The 19,307-nt window shown below is 53.1% G+C and overlaps 1 protein-coding gene across 1 annotated transcript in view; it reads left to right on the forward strand.

Moving 5' to 3' along the window:
* RASSF5 (Ras association domain family member 5) overlaps positions 1–19,307 on the forward strand; it is a 65,377-nt gene that overhangs the window by 5,855 nt on the left and 40,215 nt on the right. Inside the window, exon 2 of the mRNA XM_045081133.1 lies at positions 18,878–18,999. Coding sequence (XP_044937068.1) covers positions 18,878–18,999 — 122 coding nt within the window. The remainder of the gene's footprint in view (positions 1–18,877; positions 19,000–19,307) is intronic.

Raw genomic sequence — 19,307 nt, forward strand, 5'->3', positions numbered from 1 at the left:
TCTCGCCACATGCTCAGGGCAGAATCTTGGGGTTGGGAGGGGAGCTGAGCAAGGAGGCCAAGGTGGTGATGTCAGACAGGGCAGCGGGCTCTGTTTCCCGGGGGCTCTGGTTTAAGTGGAATCACATCCTCGTGGGGGACTCGCTGTGGGGGCCCCGTCCTGAGGTTAAGACTATCTTGACTCAGGCCTGGGGGCGGAGGTGATGTTTGGGTGCTCTCTGCAGCACCCCACACGCCATGCAGAGGAGACCTGGGCCGAGCCCAGCGCACCCCGAGAGCGCTCCGTGGTGTGGTCATTGGCTAGAGTGGCTGACGAGTTCATGTGGGGCCTGTTGCTGCCTGCCTGTGGTTCTTGGCATAGAGAAAGTTCTTGAGAGACGCACCCACAGAACAAGCAGGGATGTTGGCTTCCTATTTTGCCCCCTTGGGACAGGAAGGAAGAACAGCAGGGATCTGTCCCGGCATTGAGCCAGGTGCGCGGCCTCCCTGTGGAGCCTCTCCTGTCCTGACTGAGGGGTCTGGTGCCTGCTCGTTTCTGTACGACATCCCAGGTTTTCGTCAGGATTTTCCTACCCACCCACGCCGACCGCTTTGACTTCATGGAGAGCATCAAGGAGAAAAGCTCGAGCTCACATGGTACCGAGGGGTTTGTAGGAAGGTGGTGCTGGAGAGTCCGGTGTGTTCACTCCTGCCTGTCACTGGGAGGCAGGGAGCTGGGTCTGTCACTCAGCTGTGACCACAGCGGGGCTGGCTCATGTTTACTCTGCCAGAGAGGGCCTGCACCCCACCTTCGGCTCCCCCTCCCTGTTTCTTGAACAAACATTTCCAGGGCAGGGCAGGTCTTACCCAGATGTCTGCAGTGGCTGCTAGAGAATGAAACCTTGGCTTACATGGACCTTTAAGAAGTCATACCTAAAGGTCAGGGAGAAGCAGACTCCCTGCTGAGCAGGGACCCAGAGGCAGGACTTGATCTCTGGACCCTGGGATCATGACCTGAGTCAAAGGCAGAGACTAAACTGACTGAGCCACCCAGGTGCCCTGGGGTTCTTGTTTTTTTTTTTTTTTTTTTTAAATCCTTTTGTATTTTGTCCCCCTTTTATTGACTTTTTAATCCTTTCATGTTTTGTTTCTACTGAATGCTGGTTCTGGAAAAGAATTATCCTCATGTTTGCTGTAGATACAAATTGGTGTCCCATGAGCCTCCTAGGATGGGAGTATTTACATGAAACAAAGTGAGTTGAGAATGACAAGAATTGTGGGAGTGGAGGTGGCCTGGCCCCATCTGAAGCCCCTTTCTTTCTTTCTTTCTTTCTTTTTTTTTTTTTTTTTTTTTTTTTAGATTTTATTTATTTATTTGACAGAGAGAGAGAGAGAGACCGTGAGAGTGGGAACACAAGTAGGGGACAGTGGGAGAGGGAGAAGTAGGCTCCCCGCTGAACAGGGAGCCCAATGTGGGGTTTGATCCCAGATGACTTGAGGCAAAGGCAGATGCTTAATGACTGAGCCACCCAGGGGCCCCTGAAGCCTTTTCTTGGCTTGCACAGTGGGCTGGAGCTGGTGGATCATGGCCCTCTCACAGGGGAGAAAACACAGCATTTAAGGAGGCGAAGGACTGCTCTAAGATGACCCAGATGGGAAGTAGCAAAACCAGCACCAGAACCCAACACAGCATCTTGCCTTATAAGCTCATGTCATTCGAACACACAAGTTCATTGAGTCCTCCTCCTTCGTCGGCCCCCCTTCCACCAACGAATGCTGAAATGTCCATAAAAAGAGGTACAGAACAAAAAAAGAGGGTGAGCCAATGGGTCGATGAGCCGTGTGCCAGCTAGACGGTCAGCCAGTGCCTGGATAATCGACAATTGGCTGCACGTAAGCTGTTTCCAGCGTGTGGTTTCTAAATAGATTTTCAGCATGCGTAAATCATGAGATCTTTGAACAAAAGGTGAAGTTTTTCTACGTCCCAAGTTAAAAGAAGAAAGAGTCTTTCTCTGGCCCTGCCTCACCCCCACTGGTGATCGGAGTATGTACAGTTGGCATGGAAATACAGGTAGGAGGTCTTTTCCTGTTCCATGCCTCCTCCTTGCCCTGACCTAGGGTCAGAGTTCATGACCAGGAACCACAGCAAAATCAGGTTGCATCTCAGAAGGGACAGCTAGGGTGAAGGGCTTTAATATAAAAGCTGTCCCTCAGAAGGGACAGCTGGTTAGGGGCTTTAATATAAATTGAGGTTTGCCTCACGGACCTCTGGCCCTATCCCAGGCGGTGGTGTGGCCACATGGGGACCCGCGAATCTGGGGAACCCCCTGCCCCAACTCTTCTCCTATCTCTGACCCTCTCTGTTTCTCCAGGTCAGTCTTACGTGTGGGTGTCATTGCTTACTCGCCTTGCTGACTTGGAGGAAGCTGTTTTTTCCATTCAAAGCTGAATGGAAGCTGGAGGTTTTGTGGTTTCTGTTGAAACAATTGTGTCTTTTCTGCAAGAGAGGAAAGGATTTAAAGGAAAACAAAACCCCTCATCGATCCCTTACTATCCAAGGGAACAACAGATCCCAGCTGTCACTTGATTTGTGAGAGAAAGGGATGGAGAAAGGGTACGTAAATGCATATTCGGGTGACAAATATTTTCAAGAGTGATCTGGAGATCCCCTTATGGGAATGGGGCATTTCAAGGTAAGAATGTATTGTAGCCCCCGTTTTTGAGATAGGGAAGGCTGTTTCTCCCAGTTGTGCTGGGCCTTGGCTGGACTCCCTCCCCAGCACGCAGGTCATCTGGTCCGTGCTTAGACGCTGGGTTCCGAGAGTTCGCCGCATAAAGCCCCCAGCCCCAAGATAACGCTCCTCCTAGATCCTCCCTACAGTTTTCTATCTGTCCAGCTTTCACAGGGTCAGGAAGGAAGATTCTAGAGCCTCCTAAAGCTCATCCGCCCGTGTCTGCCCCTTCTCTCCTGCTGGCTCCTCCGATGGCTTAACCTCTCAAAGGACAGCTCTGTGATGGGGAGAAAGGAGAAGTGAGATCAGTAAATCCCCGAGCCCAAAGGGGGACCTTCAGGAGGGGCTTTTCCCGCCTTCACTGTGACTCTTAGTAGAAGTCCTCTAGCATGCGTGTTGCCTTCCCTGAGAGTGGGAATGGGAACGCCACCCCATCCGGGGCTCACCCAGGCAGGAGTTCTAGAACCTCTGGGGACCTCCCAAGCCTTGCTTGATGGCTCCAAGTATCGTTTTTTGACCAGCCTCTTCTCTGCAGAAGCTGCTGGGTAAAGTAGAGGGCAGCCCTGGGCAGCCCAGTCTCCCTGAGGAAGAACGAGGGAGAAGGAACCAATGTCCAGGCCTGAGGAAGGGTGCCATTTTAGGGCATTTCTGTCTTAAATGAAGGACTTGCGAACAATGAGCTTTTATTGTCAAGAGTACAAACAAGTTTTTATTGTTCCTGCACCACGTACGGAGGCCCTCAGCCGTGGTGGGTGATCTAACAGGGGGACCCTCTACCCGGATTTCCTAGGAGGAAGGCAGATGATGGCGGTCCAGTTTGGAGGAACAGAGTGTTGCTTGGGTTTTTCTGCCACTTCTCTAAGTGGGCCGGAGGACATGGCCTTTGGCTCAGATGCCGCTCCGTGTTCTCTGTGACCTGGGGACAAACAAAGGCACAGGGGAGTGGACCCTGGATGGCGGTTGCAGGAGGTCTAGCAGAGCTCACACCGGAACCCACAGGTGTTGACTTTTGGATCTAACACCTGGGGACTGGAGCATAGATGTGTAAATGCACCTTTATTTCTATGCACACCTGAGTCCTCTGCAGGCCAGGACAAATGGCCCTCCCTTGTCTGAAACTGGCCTCATCTGGCAGTTGGCAGATGAGTTCTGGAATCTCTGGCTTTCCTTTTCTGGAATCCCCGGTGGCTTTCCTGGAAGGCTTTGCAGCCGGTCTGGTGCTGGTTGCCCAGCTCAGCCTGGGTGACAGGGCTTCTGGGAACTTCCCCGCTAAGGACTTGGTGGCTTCTGGGAGTCAGTGTTGAGGGATGCCCAGTGAGCACCATTCTGAGGCCAGAGAACATTTCTATCCTATTTATGAGAGACTCTGTTCTTCTCTTCTTTTCTCTTTCTTCCCCCTTTTCACTGCTTACCTCTCTCTGCTCACCGGCTCCTTCCCAGCCCAGATGGCTGAAAGCCGACACTCTTCCCCACCCCTGGGCTTAGCGTGGGAGAATGTGAATTAGCCCCCTCATTCCCCCAGGAGCCTATATAGCTGGTAAAGCATTATTAATCCGCCGTCCCCAAAGAAATCCATTAATGAGCTCCTGGGTCGGGCTTACGGTGTGAGATAACCGGTCACTTCTGCTGTCTGCTGAAACTTTGGAGACATTGATTTTCAGGCTCACAGGCAGCACTGAGCAGTGAAGCTTGGGGCAGGCTCTTTCCTGCAGCCTGTTTGGTGGGGGCATTTTTATCTTATCAAGCTAAAAGCCCCAGGAATAGAAAGTTTTCCATTGGGGGAGGTGGTGGGAAGGGACCTCAGCTGCGCAGGAGAAAGGCGCTGTGTAGGCTGAGCCGGTACCCGGGCCCCACGTCCCAGGTGCCTGGGACTCCCTTTGGGAAAAGGAGCTGGGCTGGGCTGATTGGAGCAAAGCCCCAGTCACGGGAGCCCCCAGACTCTCCATTCATCATCACTCCATCCCCGCCGGCCCGGAGAGAAGCCGCGGATCCCCCACAGCGGGATGACCGAGGGCTGCTGGGATGACGAGGCGGCTCCTGCCTGCTTCCGAACAGTCCTGGCGAGGCTCCAGCGGCTCTTCCGCAGGCTCCCCAGGAGCCGTTCGGGATCACAGAGGCTCCAAGCCCTGCAGCGGTTCTGCCATGAGGCCCGGCTGGCTCGCGGTAGGTCCAAGTGCCCTAGCTAGGGGCCTTCGGGGGGTTCTTGGGGTCCGAGGCCTTGGCCAAGTGGCCTTCCCCATGGGGAAGGGAGTGCAGGAGCCAAATGGTGGCCTGGGATTTGCTGCTGAGCTCAGCAGCCCTCTAGGGGCCAAAGCTCAGGTGCTGACACCCTGCCAGCTTTAGCTGGAAGGGCAGGTCTGAAAGCACATGCACAGAGGCCCAGGCTGCCTGTGGGTCTGAACGGCTTTTCGCTGGCTGAGAACGAGGGCTGAGCAGTCATCTTCATCTGGGCCCCTGAGCTGGGAAAAGATGGACACTTGGATGACACTGTTTTCCACTCTGCTGTGCTGGAGCTCTGAGGGGTGTGAGACCTTGTCACAGTGTGGAGTCAGCAGCCTCCCAAGGACCTAGGCGCAGTGACATTTCCTAGGCAGGGTGTTTCTCACCTGGAAGCTTCTCTAGTGCCCTTCTGACAAAGAGCTGAAGCACTTATGTTTGTTTGTTTACTTTCAATATCAGGTACTCCCTCCAGACGCCTGAGCAGGGGGAGTGGGAAGGGGGTTTGGTTATTTTACAGATTCAGCAGCTCAGAGAAGTAAGGCCCCTTGCTAGGGACCAGAGCAGCACAGCCAAGCCTGGAACCCCTTGCCTTGGGTTCTAGTCCCCTTACTGACCATCTGCCACTTCTTGCTGATGGTTGGATCTTGGGAGCACGAAAGCTTCCTCGAGGTTTCCTGTCCCACTTGTCTCCATGCTGTTCTTGAACCCATTCAGGCATGGGTGGATGTCCAGTGGGTCACAACACTGACTTCTAGAAATGGAACGAAACCAAACAATCCTCTCTGGGCTGAGATTTCGGAAGCAGAGTTTAAAAAGATGACATGGTCTTGACTCTGGAAAATATGATTTTTTCTGATCTAGGTTTTACCTCTTAAGAAGTGGGAATTGTAATTCAACTAGACCTAATCCCCACTTGGAGACAAATACTCTTAGCCAGCCTGCATAATTTATCCTCCTCAATGGCCTAATACACACTGCGGCCCTCACTGAGAAGACAGCTGGATGCTGAGTTTCTCAATTTAAATGCTCACTCGTGCCTTTGCGTTCTTCCTCCCCCGCTGCAAGAATTATTCAACAGATCATTCCCTTGCTCCTTTGCTATTCAGCCCAAGGAGTTATAGATTTAAGAAAATCAATCAGACCTGGAGTGGCAGCATTAAGGTCTAGGCGAATGCTGCATTGCCTCGAAGGCTCGCGAGCTCGTTTAGCTTGTGTTAGCATTTAGACTTAATGGATCGGAAGAGGGGAGACAGCGCGCTCAAAGATGATGGCAGCAGTAGACAGTAGACTGCAGATTTCTTGAAGAGCTCATCTTACTTGCGGGAATCTATCAGCAACCTATAGTAGGGCATGCAGGAACACTGGCTTCTTCGAGCCGAGCTGAGTGGAGTCCGGATCTTGGATTCTTGGCGGGAGGGCCTTCCTCATACAGAGGAACCTCTCTGAGCCTTGGTTACTCTCAGTGTAAACTGGGCAAAGAATCTCGATCTCAGGCTGCTGTCATTTAAGTTAAATGTGACATCGGATATAAACCAGTTGACATGGTGCTTGTCACATAGCAGGTCCCTTCTTGGCAGCTGTTCTAATTTACTGACTTCTAGTAATGGCTTCTGGTAGGTCACCTGTGCGAGCCCCCTCTCCGCCCCCGCCCCGACCCCCGCTGCATCGGGTTGCCTGTTCTTCCATCATACCTGCGCAAGGGTGGGCTAGCCTTTGTGAAAGAGACAGGGTTTGAAGATTGCCCAGGGAACAAGTGGGGGAGGGGCACGAAACTCACACATCTTCTCTGGAAAAATTCCTATCATTAAGTTTGCCACACCGCTTAATGAACGAGGAAGGCTAGATGAGCCCACGGGGCATCATTCGAGCTGAGCAAGCATGTGGCCAAGGAGCAAGTCATGTATCATCTGAAGAGCCTGCTGGGGGTCACTGGGAAACAGTCTGGGTCTGTCCAGAAACCTCAGGTGGTCTTGGCTCTATAGGGACACAGCTGTAAAGCAGCCTTTGTGAGTCTCCTGCAGACGTCATCTATTTACTTTTCTTTTCAGGCAGAAAGTCTTTCACCCAGTTGGTTGGTGATCGGCACTTTGAGGGCAAGTGACATCAGTGCAGGTGTGGAAAAACCAGCTGGAGGCAGCAGCCTGGCTGTCCCCTGGAGGATGGCCTCTGGGTGCACCCAAGCTCCTGGGGCCTCCTGGTCCTGATGGGCATACCTGTGTGCATACACCTGTGTGCGCCCTCAGATCCGCACATCCGTCTCAACTTCCCCTGCTGCCTTGCAGGCTGCAGACACCTGGGCAGAGCTTCTTGCAAACTCGTTTAACTGTTCTTCTCCTTGGGGACACTGCCAAAAATATACCGTAGGCACACGAGAGGCTAGACTGCCCTTTGCCCCTGCTCAGAGATGGTGTCTGCTTTAAAAGCACTAAGACGGGGCCCCTGGGTGGCTCTGTCGGTTAAACGTCCAACACCTGGTTTCAGCTCAGGTCACGATCTCAGGGGTCGTGAGATCGAGCCCCATGTTGGGCTCTGGGCACTGAGCAGAGTCGGCCTGAGAGCCTCTCGCTCTTCCGCTGCCCCTTCCCCTGCTCATGCATGCACATGGTCTCTCTAAAATAAATAAACCTTTGAAAATAATAAGAACAATAAAACAAAAGCAAAGCAAAAAACAAACCAAAACACCCTCCTTAAGCTCTTCGTTCTGTATCTGTCCCTCATTACTAGGGATCGTGTCCTTTCTTTATCAGCTACCCAGACTCCTGGTGTCTTTGCAGGGGCCCAGGGACGAGTGGAGAGGAACCTGAGCCCCTGGGGGTGGGGGACCCCACCTGCTTTGTCTCTCTTACACCCCGAACATAGTGACACATGCCTGGGGTGGGGGGGCAGAGGCCCCTCCTGTGCAGGCCTGAAGCCGAGAGGGCATCTGGCAGCCCCACACTGGCCTCGGATACCGTGAGCTTGTTACTATTTGTACAACTCCCTTAAACCCAGCTGCCTACAGCGTTTTAAAGTATTTTTTTTTTCTTTTCTTAAGGTGCTCTGGCAATAGTATTTATTTTTTTCCATGGTGGTAATCAAAAGTGTGTGTGTGTGTGTGTGTGTATGTATGTGTGTGTGTGTGCGTGTATAGTGTCATATATATATATATACATATATATGTATATATATATATACCTAATTTTTTCTTTTGTCCACTTGTTCCTATTGTGGAAAGTCTTTGGGTATAAATGCTATCCTTTAGAACAGTGGCTCACCTCGAAGGCCCTCAAAAAATACATGTGGGATGAATGTATACCTGCATACACGGGAAACTGACTAATGACTAGGTTTCTGTGGAAAGACAGGGGCAGAACTGTATGAAAAGGGAATGTTCTCTCTGTGCCTCTCTGAGCACACATGTCCTGATGGAGGCTGGGGGCACAAGCTCTAATTGCCCCTCTTGAAAAATGGTGCCGTATCTTTGCATGTCTGTCTGTCTGGCCATGTCCTAACTTGAACTTCTTTGGATGTGGAGTCAGCTGGTCCTGCCGACAAGCCCACAGACCCTTGCACACAAAGGATGAGATCTGTTTGGCTTTGCCATCCTGGGGTCCCACCTGAAATCATGAACTTTAACATTTCCCCCCAAAAGCCTCTTTCTATTCTTGTCCAAGGGTGTGATGGCGGGGGCTTCTCAGAGATGCTCTGGGATACCACACTGAGGGCCTGCAGACTCGCCTTCACCCACAGCCCCTCCCCACTGCCCCTGTCACCCAGTAACCGCCGTGGAAGCCACCATACCGCGGCGCAGCTTTTGCAGCAGGGGCGCCGCTCTCCCAGACGCTGGCATGGTTGGGAAACAGAGTACATGTGGAAATATGCCAAAAAATGTCCGTCAACCAGAAGATTAATTAGAATAAATGAAAAATAGTGTCGCTCTTGTAAAAAAGACTGAATCGATTTAAAAGTAGAAGGAACTACAGATGACTGTGGGAATTACAGCTACAAGAGGGTGTCAAAGTTACAAATATTGGAAGTGTAAATAATAGGAAAAACCAGGGGGTGGGGGCCCAAGAGCCAGAGGGAGCGTGCTGGAGTCGTCCCAGCGGGGGGCCAGTTAGTACCAGCTGTGGTTGAAGCATGCGCTGCTACAAATGGCTCAACCCTATAAAGCGTGCTTATATATATATATATATATATATATTTTTAAGATTTTATTTATTTATTTGACAGGCAGAGATCACAAGTAGGCAGAGAGGCAGGCAGAGAGGAGGAAGCAGGCTCCCCGCAGAGCAGAGAGCCCGATGTGGGGCTCGATCCCAGGACCCTGAGATCACGACCTGAGCCGAAGGCAGTGGCTTAACCCACTGAGCCACCCAGGCGCCCCAGCGTGTTTATATTTTTAAACATATATACGTGTATGCACGGGACAGGGGACATGCAAATGTGGTTCAGGATCAGCACCCCCAAAGACTGACATGGCACGAAACAGACCGTGTAGAAAGGTGTCCTGTGGCCCCCTCCTGCCCCCGCCCCAGGGAGGGCACCGTCTGCGGCCTCCCTCACTTCCTGCATTGTCTGTCTGAACTTGTGAACTGTCCTGCCCTCTTTTGCCACACCTGCCCCTCCTCAAATACCCCTCCCCCCCAGCTCACATCCCCAGCCCTGCCTGGCCACAGCGCCTTCCTTTTGTGGCTGCTTTTGGCCTCAGGATGTGTGGTTGTCTTGGAGGTAGATGATTAATGGGCCTGCCCAAGAGGCACACCCCCACACACCCGCCCACACGGGGCAGGACTGGGCCTCTGCAGGCCAGCCTGGGCACCCAGGGTCTACACCCAGAGTTAGCCAGGCTGGTAGGGGACGAATCACGGGAGAAGCCAGGCTCAGGCATTAACAACTTACACCTGATGCCTAGCAACCAAGGTCTCAGAAAGAATCTTATAATCTGCTTTGGTCCCTGAGCAACAGGGTGGGACCCTTTGCCCTTCCCTTCTGCACAGACGTTGTCACTCAAAAGCGCTTGTCCAACCCCACCCAGGCCTGCCACATGCTGGACCTCTCCGGTCGCTTTGGGAGAGGATGAAGACCAGGATCTTGGGGCGGCCTCATGGCCTCAGTTTAGCTGAGGCGTTCCAGAATCACCCCACCTCTGGGGCACTCTCTATGCTCAGCACACCTGACCTGGGGGAGCCTGCTTCCCGTAAAGCCCGCCCACCCCAGCCCTCTGTTTTACATGGGAACTGAAAGTCCGATCAGGCTGGGGCGTGTTCAGACGCATCTCCTCTTGGCGCTTCCCGCAGACACCGAGGCTCCCTGTGCCCAGCGGCCCACCTTCCCTGTCTGTGGGAGGGACCTGCCTACAGTCTCTGCCTTGGGATGTGGGGCCTGGCTTCCAGGTCGCTCCCCTGCCACTACGGCGGCTTTTGCTGTTGGCTTCCTGGCCTGCTTTCTGGTCCATTCCATGGGCTGTGTGTGTGTGCCGGATGGCGTTGTGCAGTGGGGGTGGGGAGCAGTGGTGCGTCTGCAGACCGTCCAGTCTAGGGCAAGGGGGTGCTGAGTACCCTCGGGGGTGGTCTGGCCTCCGAAACAAGAAATTACAGTATGTGGTCTCAGCAGGGCTGGGGTTTGCAGGCCTTCCTGGAAGCACAGAGATGCAGATGTCCCGACCCGACTGGCTGACCTACGAGGCAGACAGGGGTGCCTCTCCGAGGTAGGGAAGGGTCACCCCTCACCAGGCTAGCTCTGTGTCCACGTGGCACCTCACTCATGCAGGGAGCTGAGCCCTAGCGCCTCCCTTCTTGGGGAATAGGGGTTCAGCGGAGGTCTGCCCTTGCCTTGCCCCACCCTCACTCCGAGGTTAGCCAGGAGTATGACAAATGTGTAGATGGTGTTGGTGTTGGCAGTTGCTGCAAACTTCCAAGCCTGACAAACCATAGCCTTTACCTTTCCACCCTCCAACACAACTCCCCCGCTCACATCCCTGGCTTTCTCCTCTGGACGCATCAGTGGCAACAGGTCGGAGGAGCTCCCTGGGCAGTCGCATGGTTCTTCTCCCTGCAACACTCTGGGAGAGGGCCCCGAAGGAGAGAGGCCAGCACCACACCCTGGGGTCAGACCACCCAGACGCAGGAATCCCAACGTGTAGAAGGTGATGACTACCCTTAATTGAGCACCTACTATGTGCCAGGCAGTGTTGGATGCTCTACCAATATTCTCTTTAATTTTGGCAACAAATCTGCTGGCCAGGATAGGAAGATAGGACTGCTTCCATTTTGCAGATGAAGTCTTCGAGGCTAAATAAATTCTCTATTTTACTGAGGTTAGGTAAATTGCCCAGGCATCTCATACTCCATTAGAAGCACCAAACCCAGATGTGTGGGACTCTGGAGGCTGGATTCTGTGCATTCCCCAGCTCCCGATGAGGGGCTCCATCCCCTGCACCTCTTCGCAAAGACCTCCTCATGCCCAGCACGCAGCGTGCCTTTAGGTACCCCATGGTCTAAGGATTTCTGATTTGCCACTGCTGAGTAGGGCCACTTGGTGCCTCTGTGAGGCAGGTGGTGCTGGGAGCCATGTTTAGAGAGTCAGGCCAGAGCAAGCAGACAGGATGGTTGGGGTCTGGAGCTCCCAGGCTGAGGGTTTTGATTGGACTGGGACTAGAAATGTGAATGGACGCTTCCCAGGACGCGGTGGGGACCTCAGGGAGGAATACTGTGGCCACGACCTGCGGGGGCAGAGGGAAAAAGCACTCGCTACTCAAATGCCATTGGCTCACACTATTTTCTGGGCTTGGACCAGCCACCCTGTCCCCCAGCCTCGATGACGCCACCCGACCCGGCCTCAAGTAGTGAAGGGTAGGGGAGACAGGACCGAGTGAAGAGGATGGCTCTGAGGAACAGCTTCGCAGAAAACAGGGCTAGTGAGAAGGAGTCAGTTATGGTGGATTTTCTCGTCAGCTCTGCTGCTGACTCGCTGGGAGGCTCTCACCCCTCCAAGTCTCGGTATGCACATCCCTAAACTTGGAGTAGACCAAAGGATCTGGAAACCTATGTCCACACAAAACCCCACAGGTAGACATTTATAGTAGACTTGCTCATAGCTTCCTGGAAGCAGCCAAGATGTCTTTTGGTAGGTGAAAATGGACAGAGAAGCTCTGGTCCCTTCACACGATGGAATGCTTCTGTTCAGCACTCCATGAGCTTTCAAGCCTTGAAAAGCCACGGAGGAAATTTAAATGCGGTTCCGAAGTAAAAGAAGCCGATCCCCAAATGCCAACAAGATGACATTCTGGAGAAGGCAAAGCTCCAGAGGCAGGAGAAAGATCAGTGGTTTCCAAGGGTGAGGGGATGGGAGGGATGAACAGAGGATTTTTAGGGCAATCAGGCTACTCTGCACGACGAATAATTGTGGGTACATATCGTTACACACTTGTCCAAACTCACTGGATGTACGTCACCCCCATCACTGAACCTGAAGGTAAACAGGGGCTCTGGAGAGTGACATGCTAATAGGTTCATGAGTTGTAACAAATGTGCCCCTGGCGGAGGGCGGGGCGGGGGGCAGGACGGGGATAATGGGAATTGACTAGGAGGCAGCCGGAAGTACATGGAGGGGCTCTCTATACTTGTGGTCAGTTTTGCTTCAAACCTAAAACTGCTCTAAAAAATAAAATCTATTTTTAAAAATAGGGAAAGCAACATGTCCTACAGGCATAGTATTGACTTTGTGAAATCTTGTATACAAAGCGTCTGGCATGCATACAGGGAGTGTAGAAAGGCTCTTTGCTGTTACTACAGTGTAGGTTACGTGAGTCTTCTTCGTTCCTTTTCTGTAGCATTTTTTTCCTATTAGCAAAGAATGTATGTTCATTGTGGAAATTTAGCAATGATGCAGAGAGGTAAAACACTTGAAATCCCATCCTCTGAGCAAGCATGTCCCCTTCCTTCCAGGTAGCTGTCTGAACAATGTGTCTAGCCACGTGTGTATTTTTATATTATTAGAACTACAGAACATGACCTTTTTTTTTTCAAGTGATATGTTTGTGGACATTTCCCCAAGTTGACCAGTATCAATCTGCCTCATCTGATACAATGGCTAAGTAGTATGTATTTAAAAAAAAGAGCCTAACTGTAGCTGGCCACCTATAGGTGGGTATGGGTATTTCTAGCAATTTTGTTGTCATAAACAATCATGAGACGAACAGTTTAGTGAAGAGATATTTAGATACAAATAGATACACACTCAGGATGAATTATTGTAGGAAATTAGTATCTTAGACGTAAGGACCTTCTCACTTATCCATATCCCCTGAATATGGGACAGTATCTACTTGGTTAACAATTTTCTTTTCTGAAACCTGAGTAAGATTGTAGAAGTTCAAATATTGGAGGGGTGAGGGGAGGAGAGAGGGGAAGGGAGCCATCCGGGGGCAGACAGGGGTGCCTCTCCAAAGTAGGGAAGGGTCACCCCTCACCAGGCTAGCTCTGTGTCCACATGGCACCTCACTCATGCAGGGAGCTGAGGCCTAGGGCCTCCCTTCTTGGAGAATAGGGGTTCAGCAGAGGTCTGAGGGTGCCTCGGGACCTTTTGCATCATGACTTAGTGGAGGTCTGGAGGAAGGTCAGTGGGTCTGGGCAGGATATGCACAGACAGGCTTCTGGAATGATGATGCTACCTTGGGTTTTGGCCAATTAATAAGAAGAGTTAATACGTATTTGAACTCTTTGTATCAGATCTTGTGTGACTTTTACCTGAGTATCTCATTCCATTCTCACCGCAACCCTGCGAGGCCAATACTACTATCCCTCCACTTCACAGAGAGGAAACTGAGGCACAGGGGACAGTAGCCTGAGATCTGACTCTGGCCTCTGCTTTGGCAAAAGGGAGAGCACCCGTCCTCACTCTGGTCACTTACCTGGTTCACACCAAACCCCTTCTGAATGTTTAATAGTGTTAGGTCCTCTCACATACTGAGCAGGGCCCAGAGCAAGGCTCGAAACTTGGAGGGCAGTGTTGCTGAGGGTCCATTAACCCGTGGGTCCTTTGCAAGAGGGCCTGAGGTCTGAGGGGAAATCTTGGGGTGACATAGAGAGGGTACTCACTGGCCAGGACAGCAGGCAGGCTGGAGGCTGCAGGGTAATGGTGTGGGGGTGGGTGTGTGCAGTGGGGGAAGCAGGCCGGTGGCTGGACAGACAGGTGCAGGGGTGTTGGAGGCGATCTGGGTGGTCTCTGAGTGGCCACAGCTGGTCCAGCCCAGAGAGTTGTGTGGAGGGACTCCCAGCGCAAGAATGGGAGTCCCTTGAAGTGTCCTGAGAAGGTCTGAGAAGGGACCCCTGATATTGGGGATTGTCCCCACTGACTTGCTCTGGAGGACCAGGACAACCCTGACTACTGCTTCTTATGTTATGTTAACTTAGGTTAATACTGCATTTTCTAGCACCAGTTTGTTTTTGTTTTGCTTTGGCCTGTACAGTCTTAGAACCAAATAACTCTATAACTAAAGCCACCTGTGTGTTGCTTTGAAATGACTAGCTGGAGGCAGGTTGGTGAGACCAACCGCAGATCACCACCAGGAGCTGAGCTGAGGCATCTGCCTGGCAGGGCAGGGCTGGGGCACAGGGGTGGAACGCTGACCGAGGGCCCCCGTGCTGTGCTCTGCATCAAGACCCCATCCCGAACCCTCATGGTAGCCCTGTGAGCTGGCTCGTTCCCCTTTCAGAATTGAGATTAATGTCTCAGAGAAGTTCAATAACTTACCCAAGGTCATGTTGCTGGTAGAGTGACTGAAGGCCAGGTCTACCTCTAAGTGCATCCTCTTGCCATCAGACCACAGTATGGGCCGGGTCCCTGAAGGCAGAAAGGGGGAAAAAAGAAGGTTCGTTTTCAAGCTGACCTTCACCAAGGCGGCCTGGGGTGCCCAGAGAATGGGCTTAGGCTCCTAGATTCAGAGGTTGTCATGCTTCCCCCTTGGGCCTCAGAAGTGGCTTTGGCTATACGGGGCAAGAAGCTGGTCTTCACTGAGCCCGGAGTGACTGTGAGAGTGGCCTGAGGCCTCGCTGCAGACCCAGAGGTCATCCTGGGTGCAGGCCTCGCCCTCCTCCCACGCCTTGGCCTCAGAGGGAGTTAAGCAGAGAGCTCCACCTTGTCGTGGGGTCTGGTGTGCAACTCTGGGGTGAAAGGGCTCGACGTTTCCTTATCAGACTCGCTTGACGTTTCCTTATCCAAATCCAAACAAATACTGTTTTAAGCCACTAGTTCATGGTCCTTTGTTACAGGACAACTGGGGAACTAATGTCATCTGGGTGCTGAGGGCGGGCCCTAGCTGCTCCTGTCCATCCTGGCTCAGGGGTCCCTCCTCGGAGAAGGAGCCCTTTTGTGATTTGTCTCCATTATTTCTCCTTAGGGTTGGCCCCTCTGTTTCCATAGGCTCCTCTTCCAGGAGCTGGAGGCACATTCATTTTCTCCGAAGCAGCCCCTGGGACGGGGGCCAGGGGTTAGAGCTGCAAGGGAAGGGCAGAGCCCGGAAGGAAGGGATAATAATTCTATTTTATAGATGACAACACAAGGGTCAAGAAATGCCAGTTCTCCCTAAGATACTCCGATTAGAACGTAGGAATGTTGCTCCCTGATCTCTGCTGCCTCTGGACGGGGAGATCCTCGTCCTATCTGTTCTGTGATGTCGGAGCTCCCTGCCCCTTCTTGGCCCTGTGACATGGGAATACGCGTTTCCGGCAATCTGGTCCTCTCTTCCAGCTCTCCAGACCCTGCCTCACCCAGAAAACTTCCCAGACTGCTGTGGCTGGGAGGGGCTGCTGTGCCCTGAGCAGGCAGGCTTCCTGGAACTGTTGGGCAGTCAGGCCCTTCCCTGTGCTGTCTTACTCGTTAGTTATCTTCAGGCATGTGTGTCCTGTCTGCCCAGGCAGCCTGACTTCCCCAGGGGTCCTGTCTCATTCCTCATCACCCTCAAGTGTAGGGAGGTCTGTGTTTAAGACATTGGAGTTGTTGCCAAAGATGGCAGGCTGGCTGTGCAGGGACAACTGAGCCGTTCCCAGGTGCCTCTGTGGCTCTGTGCCCCCCAGGGGACCTCTCCCTTTCTGTGTCCAGACTGAACACCAGCTGAAGCCTGGAGAAGGCAATGGATACCAAGGAGTTGTCTTGGTAGCCGTCATGATGAGCTGTCTTGGGGGAAAGATGGCCTGCGGGGGTCACCCACCTAGTCCCAGGGGAACGCAGCCCTGTCTCTGGAACCTCCTGGATCTCTCCAGCGGAGTACATCAGGCCTGCAGGCTGGTGGGCCAGTGGGGCTTGCTTCTGTGTTTGGATCAGGGCATGGGGCTCTGACTTCATCTCTGCTGTCCTAAAAGCCCTGGGCTTAGCATTTCCAGGGGCCTGGAACTATCAAGACATGCTCCAGTGGTTTTGCTACAGTCTGTGATTACACGGTCTGATGGAACAACGTCGTTGGTGCTCAAATGTGCTTTTTATAAAATCCCCGATACTCTTCCTGGAGTCTTCTGTTCCCTGGCTCTGTCCAGCGCGGCGTCAGGACTGTAAAAAGAAAAAAAAAAATCTTCCTGAGGTTTTGGTGCTGTTTTGGGGTGTTTGTGTGTGTCAGAGAGACAGACAGATGGATAGACAGAATGTGAGAGAACTGGACGCACAGAGGGACCTACAGAGCCTGTGTCAGCGGTACCAGGAGTTCAAAGAAGAGACTAGAAGACCTTCTCCTGTCTTGAGCCGCTTCCCCATTTGTGAGCTGGCGACAGCTCTTGCCTGCTGTAGAGTTAGGAGAGCTTCTAGTCCTTCCTTCTCTTCCTTGTTTCCCCTGCTTGGCATCCCCGTGGCATTCTTCACCGCTCAGTGCGCTGCCAGAGGTGGTACAGGTGCGTCCCAGGAGCGGAGTCCCAGAACAATGCTCCTCTGTGTGGACTCTGGCCTCGGGGCTGCCTTAGCAGAGCCCCGGCATTTCCGGGCACTTCGGGCAAGGGAGACCTGGCCCGCACACCCCCTGTGCTGTTCACCCCACTAGGCGTGAGGCTGTCTTTGTGCGGGGCAGGGATCTCCTACAGGGGCAGGGGGCCAGAAAGGCATGTGGGCACTTGGAGGCATGGGGTGCCCCCCTCAGACAACGGCTTCGCCATTCCATCCCCAGGTGAGGGGAAGGCTTCTATGGAGGAGAGTCAGGAAGGCTTAGACAGCGGTGGGGTCTGAAGGAATAGATGTTGGCGGCCTTTGGCAGGAGGCCGGTAAGTCCGAGAGCTTCGAACTGCCATCCTGGAAAGGCGGCCGGGGGCTTCAGACCGTTGAGTGAGATGGTTACGGGGTTCTGGAATCTGCGTGTCTCTGCATTTGTGTGCTCTCCGGCAGACGTTCATGGCAAAACCTGTGGGAGGAATGTGGCCCAGGTGCTCACCTTTGGCGGCGGGGGGGCGGTGGGTAAAGGGAGAGGGAAGCTGGGGAGAGTGGGGGCCTCCCTTCCAAACTCCCCAGAAGAGTGGGAGAGGAGGGGACCCACCCCTGGCCCAAGATGGAGGGTGCTACAGCGGCTTTCGAAGGAAAAGTCCAAATGGGCTGGTTTCTGGAACTTGTTATAAGGAAGGAACAGAGTGTCAGGAGCCTGAATTCTTTTTTTTTTTTAAGGTGTTATTTATTTATATGAGAGAAAGAGAGAGAGCATAAGCAGGGGGAGGGGCAGGCAGAGGGAGAAGCAGGCTTTCCCTCTGAGCAGAGAGCCCAATGCGAGCAGAGATCCCAGCACCCTGGGATCACGACCTGAGCTGAAGGCAGACACCAACCAACTGAGCCGCCCAGGCATCCCAGAACCGGAGCTCTTATCAGCCAGAAGTGGTTCCCAGGTTATCCAAATGAGGGCGGGCTCTCTTACCGCCTGCCACGAACCCTGCCCACACCCGCCCATCCCCACACACCCGGCTGCAAAGTCAGGAAGCCAGTCCCCAAGAGCGACTTCACACCCAAGCTGGAGGGTCTTCTGGCTGAGCTGTGGTACCTCTAGGACAAGTGAGCCCAGCAGGCTCAGCAGCTCTCTGTGGGGGCCCCACTGAAACCGGAGCAAGTCCGAACATTTCACCTGCTGGTGGGCGTGTGTGGGTGTCTTTAGCGGCCACCCGTCGCTTCACAGCTGCCCTCTGCAGTACCGGCCGCCTGGCCGAGCCTCACTGGTCCCAGCAGAGGCTGAGCTGGGTGTCACTGGGCAAACTCACTCACCCCTCTGAGCCCCGGTCTCCCCATCTCCAGAGTAGTTCCCAAGGCTCTTTTCAACCCTGGAAATTAAGTCCCACCTCCATGGAAATGAATATTGTCTATGAGACATATGCTCTCCCATGGGGCACCTATGGGGGATGTTCACCGTAGACCCTTTTAGCTGGGTTAGAGAAGCCACCTCCACATTTCGAGCTGGGTCAGGGTTGGAGACAGGCAACAGCCCTTCCTGTGGATGAAATGCCTCTGTCCCTGGAGGCACTTTTAATTTGTTAAGACCTGTTCTCCCCTGGAACCAGAAACTTCCTTGTGCACCAGGCAGGGAAGCTATTACCTGTATTTTACAGATTGGCAGAATGAGGCCCAGAAAAGTGAAGGCTTTCTCTGGGGATCCACGACCCCCCGGTGATTAATATAAATTAGTAGAAAGAGCACCAGCCTGAAGTCAGACAATCTGACCTTGAGAAAGTCCCTAAGGTCTCTAGACCCCAATTTCCTGTCTGTGAAGTGGCAATAATCATGACTGCAAGGTTACACAAAATAATGGAGGTGGAAACAGTTTGCCAATGTGTAAAACACGCGTTAACTCTCAGCATCTCTGCTGGCCCCAGGCTCTTCTCCCAGCTGCCGCTTCTCTCCTGCACGTTCTTCCTTCTTGGAGCTAAACGCAGTCTCCTGGGGTGTTTCTCTGGGTGGAAGTGGACAGGATCCTACCTGACTCCTAACCTCCCGGTGGTTCTTTCCTTCCAGACTGTAAATTCACCTGCCACCCGGAGTGCCGTCACCTGATCCAGCTGGATTGCAGTCGGCAGGAAGGCCCATCCCGGGACAGACCCTCTCCAGAAAGCACCCTCACGCCGATCTTCAGCCAGGTAGGGAGCAGAGCTCCAGGACCGGGCGGGGAATGGCTTCTGCTGGTAGCCTAGGCTCTACGTTCTTTGCCCAGGAGCTCTGGTCAGCATGCATTCCATGCAACCTGGATGCTGGGGTCCCCTTCTGGCCAGACACACCCCTTTTCAAGGGAACAGGCAGATGGAACAGGAACAGTGACCCCGAGAAGTATGTAGATATTCAGAAATCCTTATTAAGTCTCTCCAAGCACAGGGCCTGCTTTGACCTGGGATTCTAAGCCAGAGGTGCAGTTGTAGTGAGGATTGAAAGGAGATAGGGCTCCTGAAGG

The sequence above is a fragment of the Mustela putorius genome, unplaced genomic scaffold (genome assembly GCF_011764305.1).
Source record: "Mustela putorius furo isolate JIRA1106 unplaced genomic scaffold, ASM1176430v1.1 tig00000508_pilon_pilon_pilon, whole genome shotgun sequence".
In the NCBI taxonomy this organism is placed as follows: Eukaryota; Metazoa; Chordata; class Mammalia; order Carnivora; family Mustelidae; genus Mustela; species Mustela putorius.